General features: G+C 44.3%; 2 protein-coding genes across 2 annotated transcripts; both read right to left on the bottom strand.

Moving 5' to 3' along the window:
• Positions 1 to 242: 242 nt before the first annotated feature.
• On the bottom strand, positions 243 to 10,691 carry LOC130529810 (NUAK family SNF1-like kinase 1). The gene is made up of 7 exons (XM_057040407.1): positions 10,208 to 10,691; positions 7,007 to 7,127; positions 6,284 to 6,435; positions 4,265 to 4,330; positions 2,518 to 2,637; positions 2,273 to 2,405; positions 243 to 2,148 (listed from the first exon to the last, which is right to left on the bottom strand). The coding sequence occupies exons 1-7, from the start codon at positions 10,514 to 10,516 to the stop codon at positions 947 to 949; spliced, it is 2,103 nt and encodes a 700-aa protein (XP_056896387.1). The 5' UTR covers positions 10,517 to 10,691; the 3' UTR covers positions 243 to 946.
• Positions 10,692 to 10,807: 116 nt separating this feature from the next.
• Positions 10,808 to 15,895, bottom strand: LOC130529811 (kelch repeat and BTB domain-containing protein 12-like). The gene is made up of 10 exons (XM_057040408.1): positions 15,805 to 15,895; positions 14,626 to 14,808; positions 14,365 to 14,546; positions 14,079 to 14,211; positions 13,508 to 13,741; positions 13,088 to 13,443; positions 12,731 to 13,004; positions 12,333 to 12,480; positions 12,061 to 12,258; positions 10,808 to 11,925 (listed from the first exon to the last, which is right to left on the bottom strand). The coding sequence occupies exons 1-10, from the start codon at positions 15,805 to 15,807 to the stop codon at positions 11,777 to 11,779; spliced, it is 1,860 nt and encodes a 619-aa protein (XP_056896388.1). The 5' UTR covers positions 15,808 to 15,895; the 3' UTR covers positions 10,808 to 11,776.
• Positions 15,896 to 20,275: the final 4,380 nt, after the last annotated feature.

Raw genomic sequence — 20,275 nt, 5'->3', positions numbered from 1 at the left:
ATTCAATGGGATAGCTTTGGGCTTTTGTAAACAGTGTGCTATGTATTCTCTATTTTAGCAGGCCCCTGACTAAATCAGTCCAAGTCTCCTTAAGAAACACTTAAATAATATATACATGAAAGGGTGCATTTAAATGTCAAATCTTAAAATGACTTTTTAATCTCGTTTTTGTTCAACGGGCACCATGAGCTTATTTGACCTCCAACTCTTTATTTATTCTCAAAACAGGAAGAAATGGAAACTTTTCAGTTAAACATAATTTATTCAATATAAAAAAGCAACACTTAGCAAAGTTAACATAATATTTTCTCACAGAATAAAAGACCGACAGCGCCCATGGCAGTGCTAATACACACTTATTCAGATGTCCTCAGTAGCATTTTGACAACAATCTGTCCTCTACTGTCGTTTGGTGCAAAGAAGCAAACCATGCACAGTATTAGTTATTACTGCGTAATAATAATATTATCAATGACATGTCAACCACAACTTAGCATGCGTGGACAGTGTATTACATCAACCATTTATGCATGATTTATATCAGACATCTGCATGTCAAAAACATCCTCCTCCTCTTGGTGTCTAGAAGGATGTGTGATGGCGTCTGTGTGGGAGTCACAATTGATGGTCACAAAAATTGTAGTAAAACATAAAGTTTAGTTCAGCTAATCAAATACACGAGTCATTTTCCATTTGTTTGTCTGCAAGATGGTTACAAAAAGCAGATTAAAGGAGATACATTTTTATTATGTCACACTGGTTGTTTGCCACTATTGATATTAAGTAGAAAACTGATCAAAGTGAACCAGATTATTGCATAATCCAAAAGCATTGTGCAGGTGAGGTTTGAAAACAATTAGTAACTACAAAGGTGACTTGTAGAGTCCACACAATTGTTTTGCAGTATTTTCTAAAGATGTGAGGCAGTGAATTGGGGTTTAACCCTTCACCACACTGTTGTGTGTCCATCAGTCTTTGGCGCGTCCTTCCGTCCATCCCTGCCAACCCGATCTTCCTCCCCAGACCTGAGTGGCTCCAGGTCCTCCTCAGAGCTGCACGTGCTGTGCTGCCTCCTGTGCATGAACATCCTGCGACGGGTCTGAGTGCTCAGGTCCAGCAGGTCGAAAGAGTCACATGAGAAGAGGCTGTCCTCGCTAACCACGCTGGAAGGCCGGCTGCGCTGACCCTCTTTGGCCCCTGTGCCCTGGAGGAGCTGCTGCAGGTCCTCTGGGAATATGGGGGCCGATGAAGAGGGAGACGAGTGGCTCTCGTTGGGAAGGTCCAGACTGCGGGAAAACTTGCCGTTACGTTTCAGAATACCCTTCCGTCTTCTAACTGCCTCCGTGCGCAAGGTGGGGCTGTCTTCTGATGCTGGTAGATAAGAGTGTTGTTTGAGGGAGCACATATCAGCCGGATCACTTTCCCTAATTCCTGCTCCAGAGTTCCTTCTTTCTGTGGAGGAGCCATAACCTGACTCCCTTTCATTCAGGTTTTTTAGAATGCCCTTTTTGGGCATTTTAGATGAAGGTTGACTGAATGTGGAGGGAGATTGCAGGCTGGTGGACAGGACGTCAGAATACACGTGGGCATGTGGACAAGGCTGGGATGGAGTGTTTTCTTTCGGAGGGTTTTGGAAAACTGAGTCGAAACTCCTCTGTGGTTTTAGAATGCCTTTAGGCTTCTTTCTATCACTTGTGGAATTGACAGAAATCGCAGCGGAAGAGGGTGGAGATGCAAAGGCACTGCCACATGCTCCGAGAGCTGTCTGTGGGATTGCGTTTTCCTTGCGTGACTTCCTGAGGCTCAAAGTTCCTCTGTGCATCTGTCCTCCTCCCCCGCCTCCTCCCCCATGCTCACTTTTAAGAGGCAAGGTGAAGTAGCAGGGGTTAGTGGAAAGTGCAGGGGAACAAGAAGTGTCAGAGGGCACGAAAGAGTCAACGGTCATATCGTTGGTGGCCGTGATCCGATTCTGCCAGTCGATGTAGCGAGCCAGCAGCGGAGAGGGGCATTCCGGGTGTGGAAGTGAAGGGCAGTCACACACGCTTTCCTCAAAGCCCCAGTTCACCCACCAGTGGTTGGCAACGTCCTCTATTGTAGCCCTCTCGTCCACTCGCACGGTCAACAACCAGTCGATCAGCGCACACGCATCTGGAGGAAACAGCAATGACTTAACAACCAATCATTTTTTATTTAACTCTACTGGTAGAGGTAAAAAAAACAGTCAGAAAATGGGAAATGGTGTTGATGAGACATTGACACCACAGCCCTTTACCTGAGGGGGGGTTGGGCCTGCGGTAACAGCCTTTAGTGATCTGCTCTGTGAGCGTGGTGTGGCTGGCCCCGTCAAACGGCATACTGCAGTACACCAGGGCATATAGCAAAACTCCCAGGGCCCAGCAGTCCACCTAGCATACAGAAACACACACATGCTAAAATGGGACACTGCATCACTGGTGCAGCATGGCAGGGCTGGCATTGTAGATGCACTTTTGTGTAAGCAGGCACGTATTGTCCCACCTCAGGCCCTTGATAAGGCAGCCCTTTCACGATCTCTGGAGCAGCATAAAGTGGACTTCCACAGTAGGTCTGTAGCAGAGAGTCCCTTTTGAAGTGATTGGAAAGACCAAAGTCAGCCAGCTGCAGACAACAGAAGGGGGAAAAAAAGCAATAAATGCCATGCATTTCTTAACAGATAGACCTAAACTCATTCATAAGGAACCGGATAAATAAATCAAGTACAAATTATTCCTTAAAAACTATTAAAAACCAACACGAAACACATATGCTGTTGAAATACTCCACAGCTGTGGGCATAAATGAGCATCTGTGCACGTGTTTTGTAACACGTAAACAAAACACTTTGCATGACGGTGAGTCTCCGTCATTGAGAACTTAACAGCTGACACTTTAACTTTATGACATAATGGACTAGCACTTGGTGCTCATTCACATAAACAGAGATCCTTGTGTGGGGCAAATTCCTTTTAAGTGAGCATGTGCCTGCAGGATCTTTACCCATGTGGCAAAAACAAGCTGCTAACTTTAACGGGGCCAACTAAAAATAGGTATGGGGAGATGCTGCCAACATGCGCGTGTGTGAGCCAAGGGAAGAGAAAACATCAGGCTGCTCACACTCACGTAACGGAACAATCACTCACTCAACACTGCAAGAGAGAGATATACAAACATACTGAGGCTCCTCTCTATCTTAGAGATTACTGACGCGAGCACCATCCCGCTATCAGCCCCTGTGGTGTTAGAAATAGTCAACATGACAGCTTCAGTTCCCTGGAACGGCGTTTCAGAGGAACGGAGACCTCACACACTGGAAATGACACTGTTTATTCGAACATAAGCACAGATATTCTACAGAGTGGGAATGCAAGCAATATGAAGTGAGCACGTGCTACAGTTTCCACAGCTTTTTCCCGGCGTGCTGCTCTGTTTTATGTGTGAAGTCGTGTAACTTGTCTTTCACCACCAACCATGTGAGGCTCTCGCAGACACTTTCCCTGGTGTCAAATGCTTATATAAGACAGACTCTTCCTTCCAAAGAGAACAAGCTCATCCTGGTACACGTGCCTGGAATTGCATGAGCGGACATTGCCTGCTCCACACAAGCTGGGCCGAACACTTGCACGCTGCATCCTGTGCTGCATTTGAAGGTTTTGTCAGGGGAAAAAGAAGTCACCCACTCCTAAAACACCAAGACCCGAATATTTTCCTGACACGACTCTTTCCCACCCATCCCATTAAGCAGCTATTGTGCAGACAACACGGACAGGCATTACACAGAGGTTTGGTCATTTCCTGCAGCGGATGCTGTGCACAACTATGGTGAACCAGAGGTTTGTAATGAATGGACAGCTGAGAGGTGTGTTTTCTTTTGACAGACAGACAAAGCGCACTTGAACAAAACCTTTCCGATTGGCTCGATCGCCACCGGATTCCCAACATTCCCCTCTGGCCGTGCACAGTTCCCATATATGGCAGGAAGCTCCATGTTAAGGAAAGAAATGGCTGCCAGTTTCCTATAAAAGACCAGCGGCGATGGCTTAAAGACACAGAAACATGCTAAAATGGGAAAATGGAAAAATATTTCCATGCAATCAGTAAAATCTGAAGGTTCCTCAACACTGAGTGACAAGGCAGTGCATGGTACATTCACAAGGTAAGGTTACGACCTTCTCCCATTGGGCAAACCCTAAAAATTGAAACAGGGGACTTAAATATATTTGAAAAGATTAAGTTACAACAGTGTTACCTTCACGTTCATATCTTCATCTAAAAGGATGTTCTCCAACTTGAGGTCCCGGTGTACAACACCGATCTGTAACACACAAGAGCAGTAGGGTCACTCAGATGGATTCTGAATGCAAACATTGGACTGAAGGGTGAGAGATCCAGATTATAGTCCCAGGCTGCCGTGCACAAAGCGTCTGCCTTTCAGTTTTACTTTTATAAGCAGCAACATTCTGCTAAGGCCTCGTAAAGCAGGGCCACATGTCAAACACACTGGAAATGCTCTCAGAGTTTCATCACCAACAAGCTTTGGCGAATGGTTTGTTTGGGCTAATTCGTCTCAGAAAATGCGAAGAATTCGTGTGGCGTTACACACCTGGGAGCAAACCAGAGCATTAACATGTGGATCTTGGTGGAAAGAGCCTCAGCAGACTGGAGGAGGGGCAAATAAGGAGCAAATCATAAAAAGAGATGAGACACAGAAGAAGGTGGCCACCCAGCTAGGTGAGTGATGAATGGGATGGAACTAATGGACCGAATACATACAATGGCCTTCCACATTGCTGTCAGGTTCCCTTAATGAATACAACATAATGGCCGGCTTTGTCTCCTTAATTACTTCATCTTCATAGTGCTCAGATAAAGTAAACGGCCCGTGACCTTAGACGGTGTTAATACACAGTATATACAGAATTCAAGCCTCTGCTCTTATTGAACTATTCCAGGCCTGGAGAAACTACAGCCAGATAAGGAAGATAACAAAAAGAACAAAGGCTTAGAATTTATGTCCATTCACCTTTTGAAGTTCTAATAATCCCTCCATGTGCCTTGCATACCTCAAAGGCACATTCAATAATTCATTCATGCTGGAACATTCATATCTATTTTGGGACAGTATTCCAGGGCACGAGTTGTACAGAATCCAGTTCTCTGTCCCGTTTAATATAAGGGATTTATGGAAAAGCCCAGCTGCCAAAATAAGACTTATATGAAAACAAAAACATGTCTGTCATATGCAGCTCAGATGACTGAGAGGCACAGCTACCAAATTGCACTTCTGGATTAAAGGGATTTATAATAAGTATCTCAATAATTCTTGTTTTGTGGCTCCACTGTTGATTTTACGCACACACAAATAAACAGTGAGACAAAGGAACAATGTATTTCTTTGCCAGGGTTTATGCTAATGTGTAGGAAGCTCATTAGGGCAAGACGTTAGTGACCTGTGTCAGTGTGTGACTGTGAAAAACAGTCAAGGGATAATTTGCTCTTAACCCAGAGAGATTGGGAAAACTCAAGTCAAGTTTTTCTGATGTATTAGGATTAGGATTTAGTAGATTTAGTGGTACTTTAGTTGCTTGCACACAGTTGAATACAAACATGGATTTAGGCACGTGCCTTCATGCAGTTTGCTGGCTCACAAAGGTGGCAATTCATTTACAACTTTCTATCAAACACCATGAAACACGACCAGAATATCACACACAAATCCTAAAATAATCTGGTAAACAAGACCAAAATACTTTACTTGGTCAGTGTGTTTGTTGAAATGGTTCAGTGTTACAAAGAGAGGGAGCAGTGTAGCAGTGGGTGCGCAACCAACAAGGCAGCGGGTCAACTAACAACAATCATTCCATGCTGGAGGAATGGAATATTTGCTGGGTTCACAGGGGACTCCAGGGAGACCTCTTAGCAACTCAAGACCTTCCTTTAAATGTCCACAAGTCTTCCAGAGAAGACCAGTCATGGCGTGCATGGTGGGACTGCAGGGAGAAAGCCATCTCCACACGATTAAAAACCACATGAATAAGCCAGAAGGCTGTTAGAAAGTCTTCTTTGTACAGACGAGTTGAGAACAGAACCTTTGATTCAAACGAGGATTTAAGAAATAGGTTGAATTCCAGCAACTTTATCTGTAAAATGTGGTGGTGGAAGGAGGACAATGCCAAGACATTCATATGTGGTTCGAGCATCAAGACTTAGAGCAAGAACACAACATGAGAACATGTCAACACATTTGCGCATGTGTGTGTGTGTGTACCTTGTGGCAGTAGTGGACAGCAGATGTGATCTGTCTGAAGAGGCCTCTGGCTTCTGTTTCGGACAGTCTCCGTCTCTCCAGGACATAATCATACAGCTCTCCTCTGCTGGCGTACTCCATCACAATCACGATCTTGTCCCGGCTCTCAAACACTGCGTATCAGAACAACACATTTACACCAACTGCAGCATGCAAACAAGCATCACATGATCATTAATATGAGATATATTTCTGAAATCATCCACTTAAGGCAAAAAAAAAACAAACGATTTATTTTCGACGGCATGCTAAAACACGGCAGCCTGGAGCAAACCTTATTCAAACAGGAGGAAGTTGTGCACTTGTTTGGACTATTTTCAGCTGCACAATATTTACATAGTGTACAAGTAAATATTTATACATGTTTTCTGTAAAAGCCAGGCAGCATCAAATAATAAAATGTAATATTTTATAGTGGCAATTTGAAGTGTTTCCCCGGTATGTCCTTGCACATCAATGGTGATGAGGCACAGGGGTCGCAGCCCTATTAGGGCAGAGCGTAAGACACTGTTGATGAGCCGTCGTGAAATTACCACGTGAGTTTTGATATTTGAAGTAAAAAATGCCACGTCAATGACAGGAGCCTGGAACAATTCCGTAGACATATTTGACTCTCGGTTTTAATTTTGTGGCTGATTCTTTGTAATGGCGACAGGACATTCTCTCTGTGAATGTGTGACCTACCCTCATGGAAGCGAATGATGTTGGTGTGCCTCAGGGAGGCCGTAATCTCAATCTCACGCTGGATGTGAATTCTGTCCAGGTCTTCGACGATGCGCTCCTTACGGATAGACTTGATAGCCACCTGACAGAGGAGATGCATTATGGTGAGTCTGTACAGGAACACGTGCTTAAAACAGACTCTCATGATTGAGAGTAAATCTATGGTTCTCAAACAGAACTTCCTAAAAATAAGGGTCAGCGGAGGACAGGCGACAGGCTTTGTCCCTTGTCAGGTTGTTGTTGCCCATTTCCACAGGTTTTGGTGCCAGCAAACCCAGATTCCTCTTTAATTTGATGACAAAGCAGTCGTTACGCAAGTTCTTATTTATTCCCCTCATGAGACCTTTAAGCGCTCAAGACAGTGAGCAACACGTTGTTCATGTCACCGCTTGAACAAATAAGCAAGTAGACAGAGATGTTTACAGCACAGGGGTCCGCAAATTGAATCTCTGGGTGATGGAAGTGATTATGTGGGTTTTAAAAGCTGGACAGTGAGAGCAGATCTCTTGTGATCTGAGCATGCTCAGAGGCATAAGGTTGACAGCTGCACTGTTCACACTCTACTTCACTAATCTCACTCACTCCCTGTACCCCAATGTAACCCCGTACCAAAACCAAACCGCCACCCTTAAACAGACACCCTACTTTAATCCTTTTGGAGCAGGGTAACTGTCACACAAGCAAAAAAAGAAAGGCCAATGTGCAGACATTTGTGCCATATTTAGAACAGAATATACCAAAAAAAGACAACATGATAGAAAGGAAAATATGAAATAGTGCCGATGAGGCTTCTTTGTGATGTTCAGGTTCCAAATGTGCTGCTGAGTATATCCCCCCTGCATAGTTGCTCTAATGTCTCCTGGGAGGTGCAGGCCTACCCCCTGGGGTCACAGCTCCAGCATTCTCAGCTGCTGGAAAAACACTATGAGATGCTAGAAGACACCATTCACACGCTCCATTAACCACAATAGTTATGCAACCCCAGGACACAGACATGACACATCAAATGAATGCATAACTCACTGTTTTAGTCCCTTTAATATCAATGATTCCAGAATGGAGTCAACTGTGAGTGACTCTTCATTCAGACAAATGGGGTACTGAGTCAGGGATAAGGCTGTCAGGTAAAATGGACTGTTACCAAATTTGGAAGAATGCGTGCTGTTTATTGGCTGACCTGTGGGCTGGGAAATCGTTGTGCAAAAAATGAAATTTGCAAGATTAACAAAGAGAGAGGAAGGAGACGGGAAGCAGGAATGGATGTGGACATGACTCTCAGGAATGGAATTAACGCCCGATTAGAGATATCTTTCATTCAAGTCACCATGAACATTAAATGCAATGAGGAAGTGTGTTTGTGTGTGTGTGTGTGCATGAGTTTGCATGTGCCTGTATGATGTCACTTTTTTGCATGGAGATATGCTACATACACTGGAGCTACATTTTGTCCTAATATGGCCTTTAAGGGCTACTTCTAACAATAAGTCATTGTTCATTTAAATAATGCGTTGCATGACAGGTACTGTGCAACAAGCTCAAGCTGTAACATTACACATATAGGAAAACAATATAACGGGTGAGTCATGAAGCTGTAATCACATATGTGTGAAGTCATTTTCAAAGCAGGATATCATTACTTTGAGAATTATTGAAATATTGTGGCTGCATAAAGGCATGATGAGCTTTGGACTGGCCATTCTACAACTTCCTGGACAGTTATTCTCACAATGATCTGCTCAAGTGCGCGTCCCAAGAGTCTGAGCATCAGGAAAACTCCACACTACTCAGGCTTCCAGCCAAATAAGCAAAGGATGGTATTATTCAGAAACCACGCACACGCTCACTTACCAAAATATCCAGGAACTTCCAAAACTAGCGAACAGATATATATATAAAAACTCAAGATGACGTGGAGATTATTCACTTTTTTATGATTCATGAACAACTCATGAGTTAAAGCAACAGTTTTGACATCACAGGAAGTGGTTTTGGTGTTACTTAGAAGAGTCAGTGGTGCAGAGGTTAGCACAGTCAGTTCTAAGTTGTTGTAGCTTGTGCCAGTGCACTCATATTTCCTAAGCCTACTCCTAGTTCTGTGGTATGTGTTCCTGGAATGGACGGGGGACCTGTCTGTTTCCTGCCTCTGGACTATTGGTGGCTTAAAAAGAAGCTGAGCAGTAAGACAAGGAAGTAAAACGTCCAGAGGGGAAGTCTCTGCCCATCAAGAGAGAAGCTCAACTGCCAATAATGATGTTGCTACATTGGAATTAAGAGCAGTTAGAATTTTCTGTCTGGTCGGAGTCAGTGGGGATATACATAGTGTTCCATTACTGCAGCCTACCACCAGAGGGCAGTCACACAGATTTAAGGCCCTCTGACTTTTAGCCCTGCGGGACTCATTCTTGATCACCCCCGTCTGCATCACCATACACCTGAGTCATGTTCGCTTCCCGAACCTCAGGCACGTTGCGTGGGCGACCTTGGGTCACTTCTTTATGTGACCTCAAATGATTTGTGCTCTCAGAAACTGCCTCCTCCTCTGCCCACTGCACTCAAGAGCCCCCCTGGCCTTGTTTCCAAAAATAATGTCTTTTTTGTTTTAAAGAATCCTTGGTATGTGCTGGCTGGTAACTCAAAGAATTCAGCATTTCCCCCTTGTCCTTCCAAACCCTATTTCACACCGACTGCCCATTATTTTTTTTCTCTGTACCCCTCTCTCAGCCTTCCTTTCATTGCCTCTCCCTGGCATATCACTAGGTCTCGGAATTATGCCAGTCTCACAAGTTCATTATCCTGACTACAGAGTGTTTGTTTTCCGAAAAAGTGGGGTATCTGTCTCTTTGTGCTCAGATCAGATTTGGGGATTAAAATGCAGACATAATAGCCCCATGAGTCCTCAAAGTAATCTGGCACCACAGCCTGGATCATCTGGGACATGAAGCTGAACTGGGATGTCCTCCGGTGACCCAGCGCCTTCAATTGTGAGGCAAAAGAAAGTCCAAGCTCTTCTTTGAGAGACCTATTGTTGAGATTTTATCCCCTGCTTTAATTGCTGAATGAGTCAAACTACAGGCACCTCAGCTTGGCAACACTGAAAAAAATCTGCTCAGCATAGCATCAGCACACAGACACGCGCGCGCACACACACACTATAACACTCACTGTCTTCAGGCTTGCTCTCTCCACCGCTTTCTTCACTTTGCCGTAGGTGCCTTTGCCCAGAGTCTCCATCACCTCGTAGCGGTGTTTCAGGTTGTGTTTATGCTGGTGTTTCCTCACTGCCGCGCCAGGTGCCCCCTCGGTGATCGCCGTCCTCTGCTGCTGGTCCCCCTTGCAAGGACTGCGGATCGCCAGCCTCGGGGACTCCTCGCCGTGGTGGTGCCCGCTGGATGCCGCGTCCTGCAGACAGCAGAGCTCGGAGCGGTGGCTGGTGGTCATCGCGCCGCTGCTGTCCGCTTCGCGTCTTCCCATCCTCCGAAGGCAGCGCGCACCTGTCTGGATCCCCAGATGTTTTCGAACGCAGAACAAAATGTGTCAACAACAGTCAGAGTGGCCGATAAATCGCCCATAGAGAGCCCTCCTCAAGCCGTGACCCACTCAGCCCGTCCATCCTCTCTTTTCTGTTATCCTCTGACCACTGAGAGCCACATGGTTGGGAGCGGTGGGCGGGGCCACCTCCCTCCACAAGGTCCCAGCGCGTCACATCCATTTGGGATCATTTTGTGTTTTCATGTTTGAATCTCAGTGGAAACCGAAGGCATGTATGGAATGGCAACCAAGGCGGTCGCCACGAATCCACCACTTTAATCAGACATGTTTGCTGAACTCTACACGTCAACAAAGACAATAAAAAAGCCTTGACCTCATTAAATCCTGGAAGTAGTGGGAGGGAGAGTACTTTGAAGTCAACATGATGGATCTGCTCCTGCAAACTTCTATGCACCCATGCTATTTGAAGACAACAGACAGATAACATTATAAACTGAAGATGAAAATAAGAGTGACTCTGCAGATAATCTATAGCTGGGAAATTGTTACACCAATATGGCAGAATTTGAGGCTCATAATTCTGTGTTTTTTAAAAAAAGGAAACATTCTTTCATTATCTGCTCAGAATTAAATATAGAGGGGACTGGTTGGTTCTATCTAGATAAAAAGTAACAGTTTTAAAAGATATAGTTGATGAGAGGAACTAGACTGTCTGCTTCTTTGATGCATAGTTTTCTTTATGTCATTTCTTAAACAGGAGTGTAAAAAACTATACACTCATCCATCCACCTGCAAGAAAACACACATACATTCGTATGATGCAAATATGTCATAGATACAACCGTTGTATTATTTCACATCATTTCCCACTCAGCTGGCAAGACAGATAAGTATATTTCAGCGAGGAATAATTCCTTTAAATTTCCCGATGTTTATGGTGTCCATGGCAAACAGATACCATAAATTAAAGGCAGTGGAAGTTTGTGCTACCACAGTCTGCAGTTACCACCATGTTTCTGGGCCAAAACTGCCTTTTAAACCAAGATTACAGCCTTCTTCTAAGTGAGGAGGACGTAAAAGTTTTTAAAAAGTGTAGAAAGTTGTACTCTAAAGGTCACATTCACAGAAACAATCCTTGTGTGTGAAAGCTTTGTGGACATTTGTACTTGCAAACTCTGAGGCTAATTCATAAAGTCGTACAGAATCTGATTCCTGGCACTGTTGCTTGAGTCAGGAGATAATTTAGGCGGTGAAGAGGGCTCGAGGATTGAGGTTAGCCACCAGACAGATGTCATAGCTGTCGTGCATGGCTGCTCGCCTTTCCACCACCGTCCACATATTTTCTGCAGGATCCAACTCCAGAATCTCCTTGGTGATGATCTCATGGCGGCCTAAAGTCCATGGAAAAAACACATGGGGGAGGGAAATGTCAGTTACAGAGAAGCGGCCACGTCATTTAACTAACCCTGGTTCAGATTTGAAATGGAGTCGTGTCAAAAATGTAAAAGATGAATTTATGAACTGACTAGCCCCCTTGAAGTATCCGCATAGGTAGAGCTTGTTCCCCACGACTCCAGTGTTGGAGGCATTGGTGCGGAGAGTGAGTAAAGAGGTGGGGAGCGATGGTCCTTCCCTCCAGGTGTCTGTGTCTGGGTTGTAGATCTCCAAGGAGCTCAGACAGGAACGGGATTGTCCACGGTCCTGTCCATCACATCCTATACCACCTGGTAAATGCACACACGAGTTCTTTACAGACAGAATACAGGAATGACCTCCCTACAGACTGTCCTTGTCTGACCAAGTATGTAGATTTCTCCGTTGAGGACAGCTGTTCCACACCGGTATCGGGAGTATCTCATACTGGTACACTCTGTCCACCTGTCCTTTCCAGTGTCAAATCGGAAGACTCGGTTGCTCAGCTTGTCAGGCTCTTCCTCTGGTAGTTGCTGTAAAAAAGAACAGAAAAGAAGAATGAACCTGAAACAGACTCCCATTGCTCCTTTTTTCACCTAACGTTGAATTATTAATTATTTTGTAGGTAATAACATTCTCCACTAGAGGGCAGACTAGGGCTGCTGACAACTGAGTTTCTGTAGTTCAAAACAAGCATATTTGTTTCACATTTTTTCGCACTGTCAGTGCAAGACTTGCTAATAATACTTTACGTGTACTAAAATGGTGTTTTTATTCAGTTACCTGTGGTGTCCATCCCCCCAGCACATACAGATGCTCCTTTAAACTGACGACACAGTGGCAGGCTAGAGGAAGAGGCAGAGGGGCAAAGCTGAGCCAGCTGCCTCCTCTCTTCAGTGACCACCTCACCACACTGTCTGTGATTACGTAGTGATGGTTCACTTTCATCTGACCACCAATGATATAGACGGCGTCGCCCAGAAGACCTAAAGCATACATGTCCCTGTGTGCTGCTGAGCACACCTCCACCCAGCTCTTCAACTCCACATGATCGTACCTGGAACAGGGAACAAATATCTCAAACAAGGAGTCTTGTTGTTCATAGATATATTCTTCTTATGGTGGTTCACACATTAACACCTGTAGATATCCAAACTCTTCACTCTGTACTGGTCTTCTGCTTCTATGGCGACCAAAATATTATCTCGTGATACTGCCCCGGCTGTGACCTGCCCCGAGCCTCCGCAGGCCTTGAGTGGGGAGGGGATGTAGTAAGTCTTTCTACCATGGGGAGCAAAGCAAAAACTGAGATCAGCAAGTCCTCCACGTTTGGAAGGAACTCCCCCCTTATTCACCCCACCCAAGCAGAGCAGCAGGTCTGTGGTCTCCATGCCGTAACGGAGAGCTGGACGAGTCGGGGCTGCTGTTTCGCAGAGGCCCGCGGGCTGAAGGGCGGGGCCGATCATCCCAGAGCACTCAGCATCCTGCAGCAAGATCTGAAATAATCTTTTATTATACTGGTCATTTGATAAATGAAAGGAGGGAAAATAAGACTCTCACCGGGTTTCTCCTGCGGGCTTTACGAAGGAACGCAGGCTCTACGAGCTCCAGCCTGACATGCCTGAGCAACTCGGCAGCCTCGGTTTCACTCTGTAGGTCCCCTCTTCGCCTCTGCGCCCACCTCAGCACCAACTCCAGAAGAACCTGCTCCTGAGAGATGTTGAGGTCATCTGAGCACAGCAGACTCCCAAGACTCTGGGCATCCAGCTCGAGCACCTCCTCTTCCTCACACACCTGAAGATTGAAATATGTAGAAGGGAGGTTGAAGGAAAAGAGTTTAAAAGAATGCTGAAGAGCAAATGTCTCCTCAGCTCGTTGTATAAATTGACCTTCTATTGCCGCTATGGGCGATTTACTTTCAATAAACTATACTGTCACCTAGTGGTAACATTAAGAAACTGAACAGATAACATGGGAAGAAACATCATTCCATTAATTATTTTCTCTTCATTCAGGACAGTTTGTTTTTACATAAATAATTATACAGCAACACATTATTTGCCATTTCAAAAACTTATCAAAAATAGCCATGTGTGGCCCTAAGCAGCAGCTCTTCATACTAATTGCTTACCTCTGCAAAGTGTTGGCACATATATCTCAAGGCACAGTCTGCTAGACCTGTGGCCCCCATATTTCTGGCCCAGTGGTACAGACCAACACAGTTGGAGGGGTCCATATTTGCCTCCATGTGGTTCTGACAGATCCTGGTCTCAATGAAGCCAAACATAGGTTAACAGTGCTGCTGCTGTTCAATTTATCACAACTGATATATATATATATATAAATTCTTCTGATAGAGTTTTGGTTTAAAAACAAAACAAAACCAAAACCCACACAGTTCAAGGAGCTTTTCTCACCTAAAAGCTCCATCCACATCGAGCAGGAAGGCAGCAGCAGCCACCGCCTGAATGTTGTCGTTGTCGAGCGGGAGGTTTCCTTGATACATGTAGTCCAGCAGCAGTTGCAAACATTTTGCAGGCACATCCCTGAGCAGGACCTCAGCTCCTTGGGTTTCCCTTAGACCACATGTAAACATGGCCTGAACGCACGTGTAACAAACCGTGGTGACGTCATTGACTCCCACGTGACTTGAAGAAACGACGATTGCTACTCTTTACCTGAAAGTAAGCGCTGAATGCGGACAGCACCACCTTGTGGCAGTAAAAAGCAACACCCTCTGTCAGGAGGACCACGTCGGTGAGCTCTTGCGTCGCCCTCATCCTCTGCAAGTGCATGAGCAGGTGTGAAGCGTGCTCTGCCTGAGCCGAGTCCAGCTCTGCTGCATCCATGGATCCAACGCTCTTGTTGCAGAGATAAAGAAAACATGAGCAAAATGATTCGATAACATGAAAAGATAAATAGAAAGTAATGATAAAAAAAAATCTGTTGTTGGAGAAAATTTTCTGGAACACTGTTATCAATATAGAATTATTCATCACTACTTCCTCCTGATATCACACAAATAATCTGGTTTATGAATTAATTATCAACCCAGAAGAAATATTTGCTGATCCATAAAATAAAATGAGAAGACAGAGAGAAAAAAAAAAGTGGATTCATATGGTAATACAGCAGTGACCCAACTACTGGCTGCCTCCCCACCCCCGGTATAATTCAATTATAAAACACAACTGTAAGCACAAGTGTGAGCGGCTGAGGACACACAGCTCAAAGGTGCTGCTCATGTGGACCTTGTTTTATTGCAGATATTGATTTATAGACGTCTATCTTGTGCCGATCATTATTTTGATCAGCATTTGGCTCACCAATACATATCCACCAAAGCAATAAATACAGTCTGGGCGCCGAACTTGCTCTGCAAAGGCGTACACAATCAGCTCCAGGTGCGAGTGCAGTAAAGTGCGTTAGTTTCAGGTGAATTTTTCTGATTACAATTACACAAGGAAGCATCTGGTTACAAACACTGTATTCATTTGCAGCGAGGGGAGAATTTGCAGCTCTTTACTCTATTCTAAGCTGGGAGCCTCCCTTTCCCAGGAACGAGCAGATGGCCTTGCGTTGATTATTACAACGTTCTCTCTCAGCATTCCGGAACATTCCATAGTTATACAAGCAGTTCTCAGCATATGCATGTATCTCCTCAGCTCTCTTGCAGAGCCTGTTATCTACCACCAAACAGGTGCTCAGCACAAACCACTCCGGTTTGGCCCTTTGTTCTTCCCTCTGCAGAATTCTTTTACATCTTTAAAGGCATGAAGCATTTAACTTTCCCAACAGTCAGCAAGACATTAACAGCCACATGTCTGACAGAGAACACACAAGAACAGCCTTCGTACCATTGCAGAGGCCAGGTTCTCCAGGGTCAACACAGAAGCTGGAATACACACTAACAGGCCAGGCTGTCGTGTTTTGAATCCTCTAACTTGTGATCTGAGCTGCGTATACGAGAGGGCAGTTGCACGCTCGCTGGCAGGAGAGTTTAAAAATAGACCGGAACATGCTAGCGAGGCCATGAGTGTGTTCGGGTTACTGGAGGTGAAAAGAACAAAGACCGCACAGCGCAAGAGCCTGAGTTAGTTTGATATTTGTGAATGTACTTATTTTTCCAGGCCACGTTATCCATTATCTTATAAAACAACAGGGACGAATGCAGTTCAAATAATCACAGTTGCAGCATTTACAGTGTGTGTTAATCACACTGGGAGATTTAGTAATTCAGTTAAAAGCATTCTCGCTTGAGCAGATTTTACTTTCCCTCAGTTTTTAAGGGATTTAAAAATCTCCAGTGAGCTTTCAATCAATACATTGTTCAGTAATTAGATGCTTCTTTTGAAATATTTGTGCTGTTTGCAACTATTAACTTTCATAAACTTCAAAAAACAAACATGTGGGCGTATGACATTAAAAACTGATTTTTAGATTAGGTTCATTCAGGGAAATCTGCATACTGGGTCAAAAAATGGGTCCACAAACATACAGTGAGCTGGCTTGTGAGTTCATTTTCTTTATTATTCAAGAAGTGTCACAGCTCCATTCCCCCAGTTCCCTCCTGTCCCTCTGCCTCAGTAATTTTCCGATCTCCTGCCTCTGCTCCACTCTACCTGCCAGCCACTCCCACCCCATCAGCTCAACTCCACTCACCTGCCAGCACAGCTGCAGGTTAGTCCCAATCAGCCCTGCTTATAAGCCTCCCCTGCACTCTCACTCTTTGCCAGATTGTTCTTCAGCATTTCCATGCAAGACTCTCCAGCACTTCTTACCTGCCTGACCTCCTGTTGCTGAACCTGCCTGCACCGCCTGTCTCCCGGTAAACTCACCAGCCTTCCGTCCCTGACCACGACTTCTGCCTCAGCGTTTCTGGTTCCTGTCTGCTCACCTGGTCCTGACTTCTCCGCCTGGTCCCGACTTCGCTGCTGCTCATCCCGTCTGCTCTGCTGCATTGTCGGCCTCATCTCCTGTAAGCCCCTCTCTGTCACTCCTGCCTGCTGTAAACGGAGCTGTACGGGTCCGAGGGTTCATGTCCTCCCCCTCAGTTCTGCATTCTGGCTCAGCTCAACCAATCCCCGAGCCTGAAACCCATAGGCTGGTTCCGAAACCACTCACTATAGTGCTCTCAATAGTGTGGATGCCATTTTGAAATAGTGTCTGACATGTTGGTGAGCAACGCTGTACCCTATGTAGTGCACGCAACGTATCCCACAATGCACTGCAAAAAGTATATACAATACTTTTTTTCTCGGGAGTCCCCGAGGCTGGCATATAATACATCCCATCAGCCTTTACGGTATCACGTGACAATCTATTGATGGTGGGTAAACAAGGAGAGATGACTTACAAATGTATGTATTGTCTGCTGTTTTCACATTTTCATACTAAAGCGTCAAATTCTTTAGCTGTAAATGACGCCGTTATCTGAATACTAACTTTAAATTGAGTGTGCTACGTAGTTCACTCAATCCATGTAGTGAAAAGGAACGAGTGGTGTGTGTGGTTTCGGAAACAGCCGTAGACTTTGTGTGGGCCTCGAGCCTGAAGAACAGACTGTTTCCTTGTCTGCCTGAGTTCCTGTTTGCCCCTCTACTAATAAAGGTCATTTCCAACGGTCCCAGCTTTCCAGAGTGCTGCTTTTGGGTCCCAATTACACCTGTCACAAGAAGTTAATGAACTGGTTGCCTTTCTTGTCTTCCCTTAGGGTTTTTTACATACTTCTCTTGCCAAAACAAAGAGCAAACAAGAGGCTGGGGAAGCTCCATCCAACAGCCAAACTGTACAGAGATAATTTTCTGACTTTCTTTGTTTTGTGATTTTGGTGTAAAATAACTGCTGCTCCATGCAACGCCTACATCACTGTAGAAGCTGGTGAAATGGAGATCAAAACGCATCCAGTCAAACATTGATGCGCATATTCACGCGTTACTCATACGCTAATCATTTGACAGGGGATGGAACTTCAAATGTTCCACACACGGCAAAACATTGTACATTAAGGATGAGCGAGAAGACAGTTAAATCTTATGGACTTCGAGGGTAAATCAGTGACCATCTGCAAGTGAGCGCTGCCAGCGCTGCTTCTTCAGCACCTTTGGCCAAAACACCAGAGGAATGAAGTAGAAAAAAGCTACAATGTGGTTAATTTTTCACCCTGAGCGTTCTGAACATACTGAGCAATTTATGTGCACATTTTCTTTCCTTTGGCGGCACGTTGTTACCAAGATTGCATCATGCATGTGTCTCTTTCTGTTGCTCTGCACAGGTCTTGGATTGTTGGACGGTCCTGATCAACATGAAACATGCAATAATACCTGTCTTTTGATCTGTGGCTCCTATGAGTGCTTCTCCACTGTGCCACCATTAAACTGACAGTTGCTGTGAAACTCTAGCTGCTGGTTCGAGGGGTTGATGCACATTCCCCAATAGGCCACCAATGGGTTTATTGGCTGGGTTCGTGCAGGAGCACTAATGTGTTTAGTTTATCAATAAAACTTGGTTAAGAACATTTTTTTATAGCTACAATGGGCTGTTTTAATCTAGGAACCCAAGATTCTTCCTGCTTCCGTCATCACAATCACTCCATCAGTCACCTACTGATTATTGACCTCATACTGTCACCCATCGCTAAGACCTCTGTTAGCACCCATCATTACAAGACAAAGATAATGCTTTATTATTATTATTATTGCACTTTGGAACATTCAACCACATCATTGTAGAGTAGCGTGTGTTATAGCCTTAATGCTAAATTATAGGTTTTGCTTATAGCTACAAACTGCAGAGCATCAAAGAACCAAGGTGATCACATGACAGCTGGACTGACTGGTGTGTCTACCCCAGCTTCCTGTTTAATTCAAGTGAAATTAAACTTTAAACTCTCCTTTCAGAGTGTTAAAGGCGCCACCTGGTCTGGTTTTTATTGTGATTTAACTTTTATCTTATTTGCTGGTTTCATTGTTTACTTTGGCTCATTCACTAATTAATGGCTGTCATTGATTTCAGGGGCCATAAATCTTGACTTGACCACCACGGAAACAAAGTATTTATCCCAGTTTTCTTTTTCTTTTTTGACTATTCCAGCAGATCATGTTTTCCTTCTTGCTAAATAAATACCAGCTTGTTTGCTTTCTAATTTTACATATGACAACATGGACCACATTTCAATTGGTGAACTAATTAAAATTAAGTAACTCTAACAAAGGGAGACAGGAGGGGGAAAAATAACTTTAAAACAAAAAAATGGAAAAAGAATGTTGCCTTTCCAGTGTCATGTCTACAGGATTCAGCAGAGTTCTCAACACCTCAACTCCGTTTTCGATGAAGCTAAATGATTTAACTTGAAGGTAAATACAGAAAAGTAGCATTTGTTTGTAATCTCCTTACAGTGCCTTACATTTACAATACTGTCTGTCTGTCTGTCCGTCCAACAAGTGTTGTTATAGGTGTTGCATCTATAAATGAGTTATAACCGTGGTAAAACCTGATCTGTTGTGTTTCCATCTGACGTGTGTTCTGGGACATAACAGCAACATCCATGTAGGTGAGTGACAGGCCGGAGTTAATATGTGCAAGAACACTTCCTGTCATTCCTGTTAGTCATTTCAGCAACAAAAGCAAATCCTCTCCGTGACTCCTGCATGTCCTTGAACATTATTTCTTTTTAACAAGGTAGGACGGTTACAAGCACTGAGGTTATCGGGAATGATGACATGAACAAGCGCAAGAAGGACGTGAACAGTACTGTTAACTAAAAATTAAGCTGCCGATATACTCCAAATTAACAGATCTTTGACTGTTAGCTGGGACCAAAAAGAGCAAAAATGAATAGTAAATGAATAATCTCTTTCATCTGGAAAGCATTGTCAAAAATAAAAGAAAAATAATCAGAAACAGGAAAAACTGTAGTTAGTCCTTGAAGCCAGACTTGAGTGTAAATTTTTTTTAAAAAAATAAGTCAAATTCTCCACAGATCCCTTCAAACTGTCTCCGGGTGGCCGGAGACTGTCGGTGGACAGACACCTCAGGTCTCCGCAGACGTGCTGGATCTTAAGTATATTTCTGTCCCCATCATGTTCGTTAATTCCTCGGCTATATCTGCCACATCTGTGGACACATTTGAGCACATTCCCCTCATATTTTTGTACACAGACCAGAATAAAGATAAAGTTGACTCATAAAAGTCTATTTTGACAAAGACGCTACTAAAGATTAACCAGCGTAACAAAATCATCACCTCGAATGTTCAGAGGACCACCGACAAGCATCTGACTTATGAGCACGTGACCAACGCCAACCTGCTCGTTAAGTAAGAGCCAC

The sequence above is a fragment of the Takifugu flavidus genome, chromosome 8, assembly GCF_003711565.1.
Source record: "Takifugu flavidus isolate HTHZ2018 chromosome 8, ASM371156v2, whole genome shotgun sequence".
NCBI classification, from domain to species: Eukaryota; Metazoa; Chordata; class Actinopteri; order Tetraodontiformes; family Tetraodontidae; genus Takifugu; species Takifugu flavidus.
The sequence above is the reverse complement of the archived record's forward strand: the minus strand, read 5'-3'. Positions and strand labels throughout refer to the sequence as shown.